Genomic DNA, 17896 nt, shown 5'->3' with positions numbered 1-17896 from the left:
CTCTAGTGGAGAAGGTCGTATCAGTGGAACTGTGTGTATTTGACATCAGATAATCAATTCTGTGATTTAGTTACTGTTTGTAGTAGACAAATAAAGGTACTTTGTGTCAACATCTGAGAGTCCCAATAAATCAGTGTTTGCCAGCTTTTCCTTCATGCAAGAATTCTGTGGTCTTTTGTATTTTAAGTTAAATAACTTCAGATTATAGTAGATTATAGGTTTCATGGCTTTCTAAAATGATTTAGGCGGCAAAGGGGAAAAGGTTGAATAAGTCCAGGAACATGCAACATCATCATTTAATTATTTTAATCTCTCAAAATCACCAGACAATCTTGGATATTGTGTTTTTGCAGAAGTAACACTGGCTTGTTCACCCCCCCCCCCCCCCCCCCCCCAACAAAGTGGCCCTTGTTACACAGTTATGTGTGCAAAATGTAGTATAATTGCATGTGCTGTAAACAATTACTCAACGGATCTAATAATTCTAATCATTATGGACTAATCTACAGATTATTTTCTTCATCTATTGATTAATTGTTCGCTCTATGAACCACCAAAAAAAAAGTGAGAAATGTCCTTCATGATTTCCATAAGTGATGTCATTAAATTACTTTCATTTTAGTTTTATCCTACCAACAGTCCAAAACGTAAAAATATTCAATTCACTATAATGAAAGATGAGAAAACGCAGCAAATCATCACATTTGGGAACCTGGAATCATCAAATGTGCGGCTTTTTTTGCTATAAAACAAGACTTCAAAAGTTAACCGATTATCATATTCTTGTCCTTTTTTTGTTGACTAATAGACTAACCATTGCTGACTAATCATTATTTCCTTACCAGCACATGTACAGAGTTTAATTTCTGTTTCTGCATCACTAAAAAGTGTCCTGTCGATTTCATGACATATTTGATTAATTGTTCACTGAGGTGGAGGTTAAGTGAAATTATACAGTACATTATAGATTTGCTCTAACATGCGCTTTTATGTATAATTTACTGTGTATTTCAGAACATTTCTTGAAATCACATGGACTTATTTGTGTCTGACAGTGTGGATGTGCTTGTATTTGCATGTCACTATAAACCTGCACGTAGCACCAATCAACGCACATGCCAGTCGAAAAGTTAGTCACAAAACAAAACAAAGTCAGGTAACCTGAAAGAATATTGTGTATTTTCTGTCAACTACCAAAAAAATGTAGCCTACCTCTGTCAAGCAATAATTTATCACAAATTCCAAGTCCTAACATGCCGATCAAATCTCTAATGGGCCTGTTTATCTAGCAGAGGACACAGATTAGACATCTGGAGTCCATCAACAGAAAGAAAAGGAAACACTGAAGCATACAGGGGGGCTTTAGATGCTGTGATAGCCTGAAATTATCAATATATGCCGCTGGTGCTCATAAAAACGCTGCCACAAGCTGGGAGAATTTCAGCATCCTTACAATGCTTTGTTTACTCCGTTGACAGGAGTATGGAGGAGTGAGACTGAAGAAATATCTGCCAAACAAATGGTAAACCCTCTCCACGGTGACTTGAGGTTGTCCTCATGTAAATGATAAAGACTTTAAGCTCAGCTTGCTCTACCAATAACTGCTAGTCTGAGACCTCCTAATGGGCCAACGCAGTCAAGCAATGGCAATTTATAAGCCTCGGCCGCACACAACACAAGAGAATTGCACATGAAGCTAATCCAAAACAACAATACAGCCGCAACTTTGCAACAGGCAATAATGAATCCAGCTTAGTACACAGCACACAGATAAAATGAGGACCGCAGACGTAAATGTGGAGGCGAGTTCGGGGGTCGATAAGAGACGAGATCAAGACGAGACTTGAGCACTCGAGGAGCCGTTTATTAGACGAAGAAAAAGTTGTTTACACTTGTCCATCCTTCCGTTTATAGCCTCCTGTGTGGGTGTGTGCACGTGTGCATGTGCACGTGAGTATGTGTGTGTGTGTGTGTGTGTGTGTGTGACTCTTGGCCTAAACTAAACGTGACGCTGTCATGATTTTTGGGAAGACATCATCACTGGCAGTCTGAGGTCACCCAGAATGTTTTAGCTGCTCACTCACTGTGATGATAAACTCATATTCTTTTCAAAAGGCTTTCTTTGTGATTCATGAACAAGACCAATCATCACAAATGTTACAGAACCTGAAGTTGGAACCACAACAACAATACAGAAAATCCAAAAAAAAAAAAAAGAATACATGTGAAGCGCAGCAATGAACGTATGAATGAATGGGCGACCGTGGCTAAGTGGAGAGCAGGGCCGTCCTTCAATCAGAGGATCGGCGGCTCGATTCCCGGCTCCGCTAGACGCATGTCCTTGAGCAAGACACTTAACCCCAAATTGCTCCCGTAGCTGTGCCTACGGTGTTAGAATCTGAATTGTTGCTTTGGATAAAAGTATCTGCTAAATGACTGTAATGTAACACAGAGCACTCGTTTCATCTTCGTCAGGGGTTTGGGCGAAAGTTTCTCTCGTGCCAAAGCTTCCCAGCTGCTTAGATTTACCATTTCTCTTCACAATGAATCAGTCAAATAAAATAAAGTTATTGTCACCTAAACTACTTGGATGACACAATGCCCCATAGATCTCTGAAAACATGCAGGCAAAACTCAAGATGAGCACACTCGATAAGGCCGTTTAGAATTTCTATGTGCACAGTGAAAAACAAGTTTTAACTTCCACCATATGCACTTTGGCCTTTTCTTCAACTAATGCTCAACTAAGGATCATTGTGCTCTCTCTCTCTGGCTTCACTCCAGCTGACAACAGGAACCTGCTGGACCTCTATGCATCAAGGGAGACCTACATCTAGTGGCCAAGTCACACAAACGGTTTATATTCCGTTATTGTAAGAATACAAGAGCAGATGAAATATGATTATCTAATAATATCAAGACAAAAACCCACTCATCTCTCCCTATTCAGAGTATAGACTGTGACATTTAGAGTTCAACGTTTTACTGTCGATCTGAGCGCGTGTTCTACGTATTACATCAAGACCAATATGTGGCATCTGAATTTCTTTATTCGTCTGATGAAAATAATAAAAATGGGAACCTGAAATATGTAAATTCTGTCCAGCATGTCCTTGTTTTATTGCAAATGATCTTTGCGGAGTGGAACATGGCAGAGTATGTTCCTGTCAGCTTTCAAACTTTGACTAATACTCGCATACATATCCACTTAATTTGGTTTTAAACGAAACATAAGAAAGCAATAATTACAGGCCAAAATGTGAGCTTGGTGATTGTTTAATTTACCCAAAGTGTGTACCTAAAAAAGTAAAACGGGTCTTCAATCAGGCCTGATGGTGGCATTAGAGGGGCTCGTTGGAAGTGTGCTATAAGGCACATTCTAAGGCAAAGAATCACTCCCTCCTTTCTCCCACCACATTACTTTGAATTGAATAACCCAAAATATGCCTCCTATCTGGGGTGATTAATTCCACTTTGTTGTAAAGCAATGTTGACTTGCCGAAATAAACCAGAAAAAAAGGAGCGCAGGAAATGGTACACTGCTGTGTCCATGGGGAATGCATACTGTCACACTTCTGCAGAGGGTGAACTAAATTTAGCCAGGTTTATGCACCAAATTCACATAATGGTAAATCAGCTGAAACTCTGCTTAAAATCAACAGCTTGTAGTTTAGATTCCGCTGTTAACACCTCTTCAGGGTGTGCAACATCCATCGTGAACATGGCGAAATGTCACGTCAGTGTGGACATTTTTTGCAATTCAAATATCCGTCTCACTGTGTTTGATCATATCTCCTCGTGCATCATATTAAGCCAAACTCTACATGTTGAAAACCCGTTTGTCATGTGTAAAACTGCCGAGGTCGTGTCTCAAACATCAGCAGAATGGAGCAATATGATAATGCATGCCGCTTGGTACAGGTACAGGTTTACTCCCATCATCATGAATTCATAGGACTTAAAGGTTTGATAAGAGAGAAACAAGGCTAATTAAATAATATCCAGTCGTTCGTGCATGCTGTCAGCAAGCATAAAGAGAATTTAAACCGTTTTTAGACTCTGCCTCTGCTTTTCCTGCAGTATCTGTATTCCCTATGACTTAATACAGTGATGCAATCTCTCTTCTCTGCACCGCTGACAGACAGAAAAAAAAAAAGCAATACACGAAATATTGAAGAAAATCATCGACAGGGTCTCACTTTACTGAGCTGGGAAATTTCCTAGACTTCTGCAATCAATGCTCTAATAATCTGCACTTCGCTATCAACCTCCTGGGACATCCATGATAACTACCAAGCAATAGTCGAGTCTGGACACGACTTCTCCTTTTCTACCAGTATTACAGGAAATGTGGTGGTACTATTCAACTACTCTAATAATAAATGATACAAATAATCACTGACGGGTGTTTGCTGTGTGTGGTTGTCAACCGTTGAAGGATAAGGAAGTAAAAAGACTTAAGTTGTTAAGTTAAGAACAGATGAGGCAATACACGAGTTCAGTAATTCATTGGTGAGGAGTTTATGCAGAGGAGGTGAATGTTGCATAAGATACTTAAATATACACATCACTGTGGGAAAAGAATTGTCCTATAATGGCGCGTTATAGCAAACTAAATTATAGTCTTGGATAACAAAGAGGTTGCAAAATGCCTGTAGGAAGAAATAATGTTCATACAGAGATTTCATGAAATATAGAACGAAGTCCATTAAAATGAAATACAAGACATATTAAGATGAGCTGTCAGTGATAATGAGGCAAGCTAAGAATGAATACTATGCTAAAAAAGTTATAGGAAAATAAAAACAACATTAAGGCTACATGGAAAATTGTTAATAGTGTGAAGAATAACTCCCTGTCCACTACTTTCATAACTTCTCTTGTCTTGTGAAGTCTATTGAAGCACATGATGTATGTAATTGTGGAACTACGGGGAGTAAAATACTGCAGTCAAATTATCTCGGGGCGCGTAAGTGAAAATGAGATTATGCTTGTATTGTAAAGAACAACAAAAGAAGAACGTTTGATTGTGATGGGATTGGTAGCACAAAATAGACTATAAACTGCATTATTATCTAAGTCGGGAAGGATTCTTCAATCTAAAGAACTCTGAAATTGACACGTACGTAGATGGCCTATTTGTCGTGGTCCTGTCACCGCTACATTTGGACTTTTCCAATGCTCACCTTCGCACAGTCCTCACACGATATCTTCATGTGGTCCCTCACCGAACTCGACTGCAGGGGAGACATTTCCACTATTTATCCGAATAAATTGGTTTCTCTGCCTCTTCTTAGACAGTGATACTTGAATGTATAAGTGAGCCTTGAAAAAAAGACCCTGCTCGGATTCTTAGAGGCAAAACAAAAAAAGCTCAATATTCACCATTGATTGTAGATGGCTGGCTGGGAACATTTCACTGGATATATCTCCAAACAGCACTGCCTACATTTGACTAGCTACCCTCGGGAGTCAGAAAAATACACAGAAAAACTGCAAAATATGTGCAAGGTACATTGCCGATAGCTGTTTGTTAACTGTTCTTTGCAAATCCCTTCTCCCATGAGGACACCTTAAATGTTCCAGCAGATAAATGCAGAGCACAGCTTGTTTGTACGTCTTTGTGGGGAGTTGTCAAATGCCATTAATATTCATGAATCAGTCATTGCACATTGTAATTACTTGGCATTTATTAGAATGCAGGTTTTTTGTTATTTACATAATGGAACTGAAGAGAGAAGTGCATTAATGCTTTGGCTGTGCAAGGAAATTGACATAAAGCAGACTTCTCACATGAAGACACTTGCATTAATCACGCAGGAGGTCATGTATGTGAATGTGAAACTCCACAATTGTACCCTGATAGGGAGGAATGGCTGAGGCACTTGGGTGAAAGCATGAAAGATCTTTCTTTCCGTCTTTCTTTTTCTCTCGTGTAAAGGGTACTTGAGTCAATTCAATGGACTTTTCAGGTGAACCACGTCAGAAATAAATGTTGTCACTCCACTGGAGAATAATCTTTGCTGCCATGTTTCAAGCCAAAAAAGTACACTGAAGGCTACAGCAATGTGCAGAGACACTGACTCATAATTAGGACTAAAACTAATAATATTCTTTTCAATTAATCAATGAAATGTTTTGTCTGCAAAATGTCAGAAAATCTATAAAAAAATACATCTCAACTGCCTGTCTCATAAAAGAATAAGAGTACTACATGTTCACCACTACATGTTATACCTCCAGTTTGAGATGCTGCTGCTTCAAAATAAACAGTCAGTTTATTCAATCCGGTTTAATAAGTAGTCAGTCACACATTGAGCCAAAACTCAAGAGATGTCACCGTTGATTTAGCTAGAATGTATCCCGGGGATCTTGATCAAGCTTTGCAGCATCGAATCAAAAGACGATAACTGAAGACTGAAGCACTTTCAATGTCACTGACACACTCGCCTCTGTGGTTCACCCACAGTAACTGCAGTTAAAAAGCTTCATATTTTCTGGAAACTATATTATGTATAATGAGAATAAATTAATGATGATTAGCTTGGGCAGTTCACTGTTACAAGATGGTATTGAGGTGATTTACAGGCAAAGTGCTACAGAAATGCCCACAAGGTCAAAGAATAATTCAGCAACAAAAGACGATTAAACCTGAATGTTGTTTTTTTTAACATTATTATGTATGAACCGTCTCTTTTTTATTATTATTATTATTTTTTTTTAGAATAAATCATTTTGCGTTTCCTGTACTTTAGTGTTGCGTTAGGAACAATGACAGGATAGACAACAACAGTAAAGCGCTACACAAATAATGCATCACTGATTATAATACAGTAATATAATGATTCTCTGCATAATGAAGGCCTACTTTCACTTTTGGTACTTTAAGTATACTTTGACGCAATTGTACTTTTACTTGAGTATGATTTTGAATGCAGGTTGTTGTAACAGAGTATTTTTACACGAATGCTACAGCAGTTTGCCGTTTTTTCTGAAGTAAAAGATCTGAATACATCTTCCCCCTCTGAGCAAAACACACGACTAACAGAACGCAGTGAAGGCTGCTTTCGGCTGTCATTCCAGTGCTGCCTTGACGCTCCCTCACCTCCAGCATTCATCAGGTCCAGCCCTCCTCATTGTGATTCAGGGTCCAGGACCAGTGAGCTCATTCGATATCCTGCTCCATGTCTCATCCACCCACCCAACCTGAGTTAAAGATGTAGCTCCAGGAAGAGCTTCAAGTTGTGGCTTCAAGTTAATAATAATTTAGACTCTTTCTATAAAATCATCCCAATGATAACTTTTCTTTCAGTCTGTAATGACAAGAGAGTCTTTGGTTGAATAACTAGCAAATTATTATAAAAGTGACATAAGATCTGATGAAGTAGAACAAGTTTAGGTACACGAGAAATAACTAAATCCACAGTATACTTCTATTTAATCTCTAGGATTTTCTCATATCATTATAATTGAGGTTTTCCTTTGTTATCTCTAGCTGCATTGGGCCTCCCTGTTTAGCTTTCTGCTGTTTTATTGCTTTTGCTATCAAAGCACTTTGTAAACTCTGTTTTTAAAGGCGGTATATAAATAAAGTTCTAATTATTTTATATTATTTCTCAGGCATTAAACGTGGTAAAAATACTTTCCCACCTGTTTTTCCTCAATTTTCCATCACACTATAGTAATAACGAATTTCTAACGGTGTGATAGAGGGTTTTATTCATACCGCCGACTCCTATTATCTGTTTACTTCACGGACACAAACCTGGCTTTGTAAGCGAGGACGTGCTGCGTCGCTTTGGGCCCCGGCCCACAGTGCTTATGTACACTACTTACCTCCTCAGGTGGCCGGCGTCCCTGCAGGCCTTCAGGTGTTTGCAGTCCAACAAGAACATAATGAAAATCCTACAATCATTTAACTGCAAACCCCTCATGAGGATGCTTTGCCAGCTCTCTGCTGCCAAACACAATTAATACTTAAAATCAGTGTCTAAGGACAGAACGTATACGCTAGAGAACCCACGCTGACCCAACCTCTTCTCATACCCCAAAAACAAACTTTGCTCAAATAATTTCCCACTGTGCAGATAATTGCCGTCTGTGTGAAGCAATTCTTTCTTTTTTGGTAAAGGTCACTCGATTCATAACAGCATGAAGAGTGGCCATCGCTCATTAGGAGAGAGGAGATCTCATCTAACCTGGCATGAGCCTGACATGTGCTGGCATTTCAGATCAAACGCACTGATCAGGCCCACTGGTTTCACCAACTAATGGGCCAGCGATACCACTGCTGGACCTAACGGCAGGAGCGTCTTTGGCCAAGACGTTTTTCTTTGAGTGAACAGAATTAAACGGCAAAGTTTGTTGGAAGAATCCCATGAATACATTTCCAAAAGAAGAGAGAGACTTCCCCTCTTTACCTTTCCTCTCACCTGTAGGGTCTGAGTATTTGATGTGGCACAGCCCGCTTAGTGGGCGAAAATACCTTCTGGGCATTCACTGCTGGAGAGAGAAAGACGCAGAGACGCTGAATTAAACAGTAAGATGCTCCATGTGTCACACTCCACGGAAATCGTCAGCTTAATATCCTGTGCCCAGACACCCCAGAGAGCAGTGTAAAGCAATTATTCCAACACTTGCCATTCATTCAGGCTAAAAATGCATGCAATTCTCCGAGCATACCGAAATGCAGTAAACAAAAAACATTGTGCAAAACATGATTTGGTACCTGCCAAACTAATAATCCTCAAAGAAACAGAAATCTCTTTCGTTCTAGTTTTAATACTCCATAGTTTTTGGTTCCTAAGATGTCATTCCAAGAGCCTGCAGGCAAATGTTTCTGGAGCTGTTAGTGCAGCACTGGCACCCTGGATGTAGAGTACATTTTAGGATCTTTTATGTATATCTAAAATGAAGACCGTGGAGATGTTATTGAGATAAAAAAAAACCTGCAGCTGTGGCCATACACACACTCTCAATGCAAATCCCCCCCCGGGTGCCGGCCCACTGGCTGACTAAATGTGAGGTGTAGCTGCTGTGGCGCTCAATAGGAGGAGCTGTTGACTCATCACATCGTGTCAATGAGCTTTTGTTTGAGCTTCATCTAGATACGTTGAGCTTCATCAGCCGAGGACCGTCCAACCTCTTCAACCGCAAATCTGTCGGTCCACGGCCAACGTGTGGACAAGCTTACAAAGCGATGTCCCCTCTGTGTGTTCTCCTAATCCACTTTCTGTAGTGATTGCTTTCTTATTCTGGACCACTCGCACGGCCAGCATCCTCTCACCTGCTCGCTCAAGGGAGGCCATAATCATAATTAAGTAGATGCCTTCAGGAAGCAACATGAGAGGAAAAGGTAATTAAGGGTTATCTCGAGCATCGTGATATCACCCGAAAGTACCCGGTTATCTCCTCACGTCCAATTATACCCCTTAAGCGACTCATTCTAAGAAAATGACACTTGTGCCGTTACATTTAAATCCCAGGCTCGGTGTTTGCTGAAGCTCGACATCAGCAGATGCCCAAGGACATCTTCAAACATCTCTCCCAGTGACGTCACAAGGTGGGAGCCGTCCTCCGCTGAAGTAAATCACACCCCCGGATGGCTTTGGCTTGCATACACCTTGAATTGAACTAATGAGGAGGCTCCTCGCTGTGTCGCAGCGATGAGAAGACAACAGTGAATGGAGAGCGGCATTCACCAGGGACTGCTGCTGGATTTAATTAGTCTGTGTTTACCTCCTTGTGTGACGCCCGAGCATCTGATGCACAACCACAGGCGCGTTTGTGTGCGTGTGCGCGCGCACACAAACACGCCTGTAAAAGAGATAAATTTGCGAGCGCCCGCAGTCAATCAGTGCGTAGGAACGGCAACTCAGTTGGGAGGAAACGCGAGGCAGAAAGCTGCTTCTGAAAGAAAATAACGCGCCATATTAGTGTTTTGTTTATGTCAGGGGGAGCAAGAGAGAAAGCTAATGAGTGAGAGAGGAGAGGCTGCTGTGAGGTGTGCTGGAGTTAGTCATCAGGGGTCTTACAGTGTGTGGAGAGGAAGTGTAGTGATGCACAACTCCACACAGGAAGCATCTCTCGCCATCCCATGTGCGCCATCAAGCAGGCAGAAGCTGAAACGTGTGGATTTTGCAGTTCCCCATCCATCAGAAACATCACCATCGTCGTAAGAAATAAGTGGAAAATGTCTAATAAGAGAGAGACAGACCTGATCTTGCGTATTGCCTACATGTAAAAGAAATAATGCACTGCATTACAGCACGAGCAGTCGCACTCTTTCCTAATCACGCTCGACAGCAGCCTACAAACAAAGGTGTTTGGAGGTTACATACTGTATTTAACATGCAAACAATGCCACTCCCAAGACAGATCACGGTTTCCTTTTCACACGTGAAACCCTCCTCCCGTTCAAACCGATGCCGTTAATAATGGATACATGCACGGGGAAGGAAAAACCTCGTCGAAACTTGGAGGCAAAACATACTCATTCCCCATTATTAATTCAGGTACAAGGAGTAGCACGCTGACAAGTGCATGAGCGCCAATTTCTCAAATGCAATGCCTGTAGGAGATGGAGGAGGCCGACGAGCGCAAATCATGTGTAATAACAAACCTTTGTTTCTCAGAGCGACAAGGGAGGAGAGCACGCCGCCAAATAACCCAGCGGAGGCGCATTAAGAACGCTCGACTGGGCTTCTGGGAGGAACCTCCAGTGCTGGCGGCAAGAGCTCTCTATCTGGCAGAGATGGAGAAGAAAACTCCCCTCTGAAGTGTTGTACAACCACCTAATATATGGATCCTGGAGAGGAGCACGCACACACACATGTTGTGTACCCGTCATGGTATAGCAACAGCACACAACAACTGCTTCACACCAATTAGACATCATTACATGATCCCCCTAGGTGTGTTTCCCAGTAAGGTGAGACGCTGCTGTGCTGTGCTTTCAGCCCGGCTTCATTTGCTTTTGAAAGACACAAATGGCCTTATGAAAGGTTTCTAAAATCAGCCTTGAGTGAAGCTACTCTAAGAGGAGGAAAAGGGTAGAAAATAAAATAATGCCCTTCAAGCAAGAACGGGCGCCAACGGAGAAGGAGGCCATTTGTCTTTGTGCAGGTGCATTTGTGTGCGTCTCTCAGGACTGATAGTGAAGCTTGGCAGGTTTGTAGAAAGGCACTAGAACACCACACACACACACGCACACACACACACACACACTTTACAACCAGACTCTCCGAGCATCGGATACACGTTTAAAATATGACTTCAAACTTTTTTTTATATATTCAAACGTCTTTTTATAATCAAAAATATCATCCAAGCATTTACAGTGTATTACAACAAATGATTCTATGCGACAGCCTTTACAGAAAATGAAGAAATATATCCATTTTTAGATCTATTTTACAAACCAGGAAGGGCAAAAAGAGAAGAGAGGGAGGCCGGAGGGTTCTGAGGTTCAAGTGTTCAGTTAGACCCTGATAAGCCTCCTCGGCTCCGGTAGTCCTGGCTGCTCACACTGACACCATACAGAGCCAACTGCAGGCTCAGAAAGCACGACACCCCGCCCATGTGGGCCGTTACTACATAATAATCCAGTGACTGTGGGAGTCGGCGGTCTTCTGTAACTCCTGGAGAGTCGTTACGTCTAAAAATATTTTGCAGACACCGCGTTCAAGCTCATGAAGATTTCTGCCACCGCGGTTTTGGTGTCAACATTCACGTAACCATGAAAATGCTGCGGTTTTTTACATCTCTGCCACCTTACGGAGTCCCTGAAATGCTGTTACATTCCCTCCTCATCTCGAGATCTGTGCTCAGTCTTCCGTGTCCCTGTACAGTCAGGTACAGTCCACCGTCTCTGATGTTTGTGGGCTTTATACTGTGTCTTTCGCGTCTTTACAGTGTCCCCGTGTTGTCTCGTGTCTTCCATGTCCCAGGAGCGGCAGCGGCAGGCTCTACGTGCTCTTGATGCCCTGGAAGCCGCAGAAGTTCCAGCGTTTCTCCAGACTGGCTCCGACGCCGGTCAGCTCCTGTCTGAAGGTGCAGGGCAGCCGGGAAAGAAGAGCCTCCACCTCACCGGTGTTAATCTGAGGAAACACACACATACACACACACACACACACACACACACACACACACACACACACTCGTCAGACCAGCATTAGACAACGAACAAGACACTGCTCTGGTCTGCAGAGTGTCACCAGTGACCTGGCTGCCGATGCAGCGTCTCAATTCAATTTTTTGTTCATCCTCCAATCTTGTTTTTTGACAGAATGGACCACGGTGTTTTAATGGACCTTTGAGAAACGTTGTTGGCATTCGTGACGTGAATCTTGAGCTCTAGCTGCCGGCTGTCTGCTACACTCGAACATATCAGCTCTGCAGCCATCTCCTGTGTTATCAGACATACCTCTGTGATCCACACGAGCACAAATGTTTAGTCAATATCAAAATGTGAGGCCTTCCAATTTAAAAAAAAACCGTCTGCATGTTAATGGAACAGTGTGTAGGATTTAGGGGGATTTATTAGCAAAAATGGAGCATAATATTCACAACTGCGTTTACATAAGTGCATAATCACCTGAAACTAAGAATCGTTGTGTTTTCGTTAGCTTTGAAATGAGATTAGGTTTATATCTCCTGTACATACGGAGCGGGTCCTCTTCACGGAGTCCGCCATGTTGCACCGCCATGTTTCTGCAGTAGCCCGAAATGGTCAAACCTAACGCCGGATCTAGAAAGAGCCTTTTGCCACCGCATTTCACCGACACGCTTAGAAAGGGAGGAGTGAGCGAAGAACTATTCAGTTGGATGCAATCTGCAACCTCACCACTAGATGCCACTAAATCCTACACATTGCTGCTTTAAGATGAGGCGTGCTACTTTAAATGCTGTCTTCTTGCTAAATCACAAATGTTTACTTAAAGTTTACATGTTTTCCATAAAGAATAGATAGGAGGGCATGTTGCTATGATAAGAATGACTGTTCATGTTTTGAGTTATCTTTGGACATTGCTCATCCATCCAAACTTTATTCTTTTACACACAACACCTCCTCTCTACTCTCACTCGCACCCCGACTGCAAACAATCATAGTGCAACTACGTTTATAGCGACAGTGTGACAGCATAGCTGCCACCTGACTAAGCGTAATCTGGCTCACACCACTCGGGTGGGCCGAGGATCATCAGTCAACTGAAATCCTGAGGTGACGTTGCCAAAATCCACTGTACGAGCTGCTGTAGGCGCCCCGCACTGTCTTGCATTAATAACTGGGTTGTTGGAGCCCGGTGCTGATGTCAGGACGCATTAAGGCCCATCACGGAGATAGGACTGGTGTGACATCACAGACAATGGAGCTGTGCGTGGAGCCGGTAGATAAGCAGAGAGGATCGGGCTTGTTGTTGGAGAGTCTAGTCAGTGAAATTGACAAAACTCTGTGGGCTGCTTGATGTGTGTAGCGGAGAGTCGATGTGAGAACAACAGACGCACGAGCAAAACTCATACGCACACAGAAAGACAAGAGTGGGCGTACGATTTCTCACACACACACACAAGTGTATCAACACATGAACGCACAGACACACAAGACAAAAAAAACCCCAAAAGGCATGAGAGGAGACGGTCACTCTATTCTTTGCATGTGTGAGGCTGAGTCAGGGTGGTGATGAGCGTATCCAAAGAGCTGCTACAGAGAACACTCATTTCTTGGGGCAACCTTTATGGACGCAGAGACAAAGTTTTTTGACAGAATAATTAATTCTTGAGAAGTTTAAGTGGCTTGAAATGTGACGGTGTTTAGTGTGTCTTCTGTCTGGCCGGTGACTGCGACTGTAAAGGGAGCGGTGACATCTGACAATTTCTTTTTCTGAAGGACTCCATCCATTAAAGAGGCCATTAATCTCAGTGTTACCGTTTGGAGGTGACATTGAGGGTCGCCCTTTTGAAAGCCTCGTGTGAGTGACGGTGAGGAGCGATAATACGTCCAGAAAGACGGGGATGAAATGGCCGCGCTTCGGCCAGACAGAGTGGAAACTAAGGACGGTGTTTGGCTTCGAGTGTCAGAATGAAGGATCTACTTTTAATACAGTATGTTCCGGCGTCAGGGGAAATCACACAACAAGCCACATATGGCCAGACGTATAGCTACGACATTTCAGGAGAGAAACCTTCTCCGACATTTAACTTCCCCAAAACAAAGCGTTCTACTTGCAACCAAACATTAATTCAGAGATGTCTAATTGTCTCTGATGCCGTCTGTGAAAGTGTTTTTCTGTGACTGACTCGAATTGTTCTTTTTCTCTCTGCATGTTTCCTCTGTTGTACTCGGGTCTAGGAATGAGGTTTGATACCCTTTCATCAAATTACAATCCAGTATCGGATCCATTTATCAAATAAGAGTCCTTTGTCTGAACACCGTTTCCTGGCTGAGAAGGCAGCAACGCAACAGTTGGTAGCGTTTACCTTTTGAATGTTCACAGCTGCAGCCGTCAGTTCTTTACTACCGACTCCAAATACTGAAGGGTAAATTGGTGCAAGGTTATCCGCCAGATCATTTCTCCAGAGAACAGTTGCCTCTCAGTCAACTGGCAAACGCACAGCGGTGTTAAGAAATGACTTTTCACTCACAAACAATCTCTGGCTGAATACAGACACCAGCTGCAGAGAGCATATTAACCAGAGAACAGCCAGACTTTCTATATTCTAGCCGTTACAGAATTATCTCTATTCATCTGCAGCTGATCTAATCTGCCACAGGTGTCATTTCAACCAGTGGCAGTCAGGTAAAAGAAGGCTACTACTTTATGTTTTCCAGGGCTTTTTGCGAATAAGAAAGGTTTGATACGAGATTTGTTAGCGCTGGAGTTTAACAGATCTGGGTATTAGCTGAACCGATCCCTAATCAGGCCTCTCTTGCAAATAAAATCTTAACCTCAAAGAGATTACCACAAAAAAGGTACACAATCTCCATCCAGCCAATCCTATTCTGATTGCTAAAAGGGATACTTTGACATTTTGGCAGAGAGTTAGATGATAATATCGATACTGCTCTCCAAAATATCAAACCACTCCTTTTAAGTGCACCTTAAGACGTCTCCTCCAAACGCATCCACTTCAATGGAAATGGCTGAAAAAGCATGACCGAGCCCTCCTAATGCCCCGAGGGGCCGTGTGTCTCTTCTACACAGCAGGACCCTGGCACACAGCGAGCCCATATGTCAGCCCTGTGTGGGGGGCTGACACAGTCAGTATGGGTGTATCTGGTCCACAGGGACACCGAGGGCAGGCTCTGCTAATCTACGCCAGGGTCTTGACTCATGCGTGCCGCTTACCTTGGTGTCCAAACGCTGCAGGTAGGAACAGATGTACTCGATGCTGGCTCCAAACGGATGGACGTGCAGGAACGTCGAAATGATCCCTGAAGGAGGAACAAACGAGTCATTGAAACATGTTTTAAAAGCAGAGACGCATCACAAACCTCCAATTTCTGTCGCCTGTCAAAAACAGACAAACGAATGTAGCCGCTGCTCTCCTCTGACGGAGTCCCGGTGCTGTTAAGAGCCTCTTGTATATTGTGGCTCCAGATTACAGGGAGTGTTTAATGACAGCTTTGGTGCTGTTGTCTCTCATCAAAAAGCCGTACTCTTCCCCCAGCTCAAACAAACCATCTGCTATCGGCTCACAGACGGGGCCGGGGAGAGAGATAATCCTCCACCTCTGCTTACTAACCACCTACAGAGCAGCGGGGGACCGACAGTGGAATCAACACACAAACAGTGTTAAAGTCACGGAGCCTTCCGCTGGCTCCGACACGAGGACGACGACACAGAAAACACTTGAGGCTTTTAATTACTACGTCAAGGCTTCATTTTTGCCACCCCGGCAGGAGGTAAGTCGAAAGTCGAACACAAACAACGTGCAAGCCTGGAGCTGATCCACTGACAATGACTGCGAGACTTATGGTCCGATTCAGATACAATACCAAGCAGATCTCATGTTGATTTATTTGCATAAAATCGCCCACTGGAGCGGTTTTGCTGTCTGTGTTTATTTGCCTTCAAAGAGCTACTAGTACAGACGTTTGCTGTAACTACATGCACCCACTCGCTGTGTGCAGAATGACAGAATATGATTGAGTGTCAGAGCTCATATTAAGACTCAGATTCATGATCAATACATATTCAAATGAGACGATCATTCAAGCACTTTTAAAAGTCAACAGAAACTCAAATTGCTCCCCTTATTTTGCACCACATTGCCTCCGTTGTGTCTGCCAACTCAGGATAAAGGCAAACTGTGACCATCAGACGTTTCTGAATCTGATGGGAATCCAAAGCTTATGCTTTTACATTGTCATGCAAATGTACATCTCAACGGTAGCAGAAGAGATTTCAACTTAAATTGCACCAGCAAGAGCAAATCTCTTGAGTATTTCTCCTGAATTTTTATGCATTCGTGCTTCACACCGTATCTGAAGGCACCACGAGAATGTCCGCTTTCACACCTGCTGCCAGTTTTCAACAATGCCGTGGTAATCTGCTGAAGTGCCCTTAGCAAAGCCGAGCCGTAAGCCCCTTCTGACCCCCGTTCCTCAACCATTCTGTGAATATCGTACTATCTTAGCCCCTTCAAACACGCATCAAGTACAACGCCTGTAGCTCCAGAAAGCAACCAATAACCCCGTGCCGGATTACTTCCCGCCCCCAGGTTTGTGCCGTGTCAATTACTTTATGGTACTTTTATATAACACAGATTCATTTAGCAATATGCACCCACCTCCAGGCCTCTGTGTACTGGAAGTGAGAGGGGCTTGAGGCCGTGTCCGACAATTTGCAACAGACCATTTTACAGTAATGCTCACTTTACACAGGAATTGCTCAGGTGTGCAAGTGACTGATCCCTCTTTCTCTTTCTTCACTCTACGCACCACTACAGACTGCTTTCACACACGGAGTGGTCGCCGCCATTGTTTTCATAATGGCAGATGTGCTGCCGTGGTTGGCGGCAGCCGCAGGAAGGAAGAGGGAGGGAAACCATACAGGAGCAGATTTGACTGTGTCAGAGTTCCCTGAATGATACACATCTGGCCTGGGACAATAAGCAAGGATTAAGCTGCTAGGAAGCAATATGACCCATTAAAGGAGACGCTGTGGTGTTCAGACTGGTGGAATCAAAAGGTAGCCGGGAGTTGCCTCTAACCTGCTCCCGCCAATTCAAAATGGAGGCAACCGCCCGGTGTCTGAAAGCACCGTCCTCAATTCTCTGAGTGAGTGTGAGTGAGAGAGTGAGAGTGAGAGTGAGAGTGAGAGTGAGAGAGAGAGAGAGAGAGCGAGAGAGAGAGAGATGCCTGGAGGCAGCTAGAACAGCAGGGTGGCCATTTGAAGCAGGTATAAACACTTTAGACATGCTCAGATGATTGGATGTACCATGTAGCTGGTTTAAAGCACACTGAGGCTGAGCAGGTGCTTATCGTTTCAGGTTTTTCAACATCATTTTGGGATTGATATTGTGCCTATGCGTAGTTTATTCTTGAACAAATGTGCAATTAATCAAATTCCTACAAACCGAGTGCCACAGAAAACCTGTATCGCTACAAATCCTTAATAACAATAACGTGTAGCTACGACTACGCAGCAGTTCATAGGTGAGCTACAATTACCGACTCACGGGTGTAATCCACCGCCAACCAGTCAAATCTATGTCATCCCAAAATGCCACCGCTTTATCTTTTTATCCTATTAGACATTTGTGGGACATTAACTATACAATACCTAATTAGCATATGAATTCTTGAGTTATGGCAAAAAACAGTGACCTTTGACCACCAAATTGTAATCGGTTCATCCTTGTGTCCTGGTGGACGTTTGGGCATTTACAGAAT

General features: G+C 43.1%; 1 protein-coding gene across 5 annotated transcripts in view; it reads right to left on the bottom strand.

Moving 5' to 3' along the window:
- Positions 1-11280: 11280 nt before the first annotated feature.
- The window catches only part of enox2 (ecto-NOX disulfide-thiol exchanger 2), a 146171-nt gene continuing 139555 nt past the window's right edge, over positions 11281-17896 (bottom strand). For all 5 annotated transcript variants that reach the window (XM_076102932.1, XM_076102930.1, XM_076102933.1 and 2 more), the window contains 2 exons: positions 15348-15433; positions 11281-12098 (listed from right to left, as the gene is read on the bottom strand). In XM_076102932.1, coding sequence (XP_075959047.1) covers positions 11967-12098; positions 15348-15433 — 218 coding nt within the window. In that variant the 3' untranslated portion in view covers positions 11281-11966. The remainder of the gene's footprint in view (positions 12099-15347; positions 15434-17896) is intronic.

This window comes from Anarhichas minor, unplaced genomic scaffold (assembly GCF_050575085.1).
Source record: "Anarhichas minor isolate MPS153535 unplaced genomic scaffold, ASM5057508v1 ptg000028l, whole genome shotgun sequence".
Classification (NCBI taxonomy): Eukaryota; Metazoa; Chordata; class Actinopteri; order Perciformes; family Anarhichadidae; genus Anarhichas; species Anarhichas minor.
The sequence above is the reverse complement of the archived record's forward strand: the minus strand, read 5'-3'. Positions and strand labels throughout refer to the sequence as shown.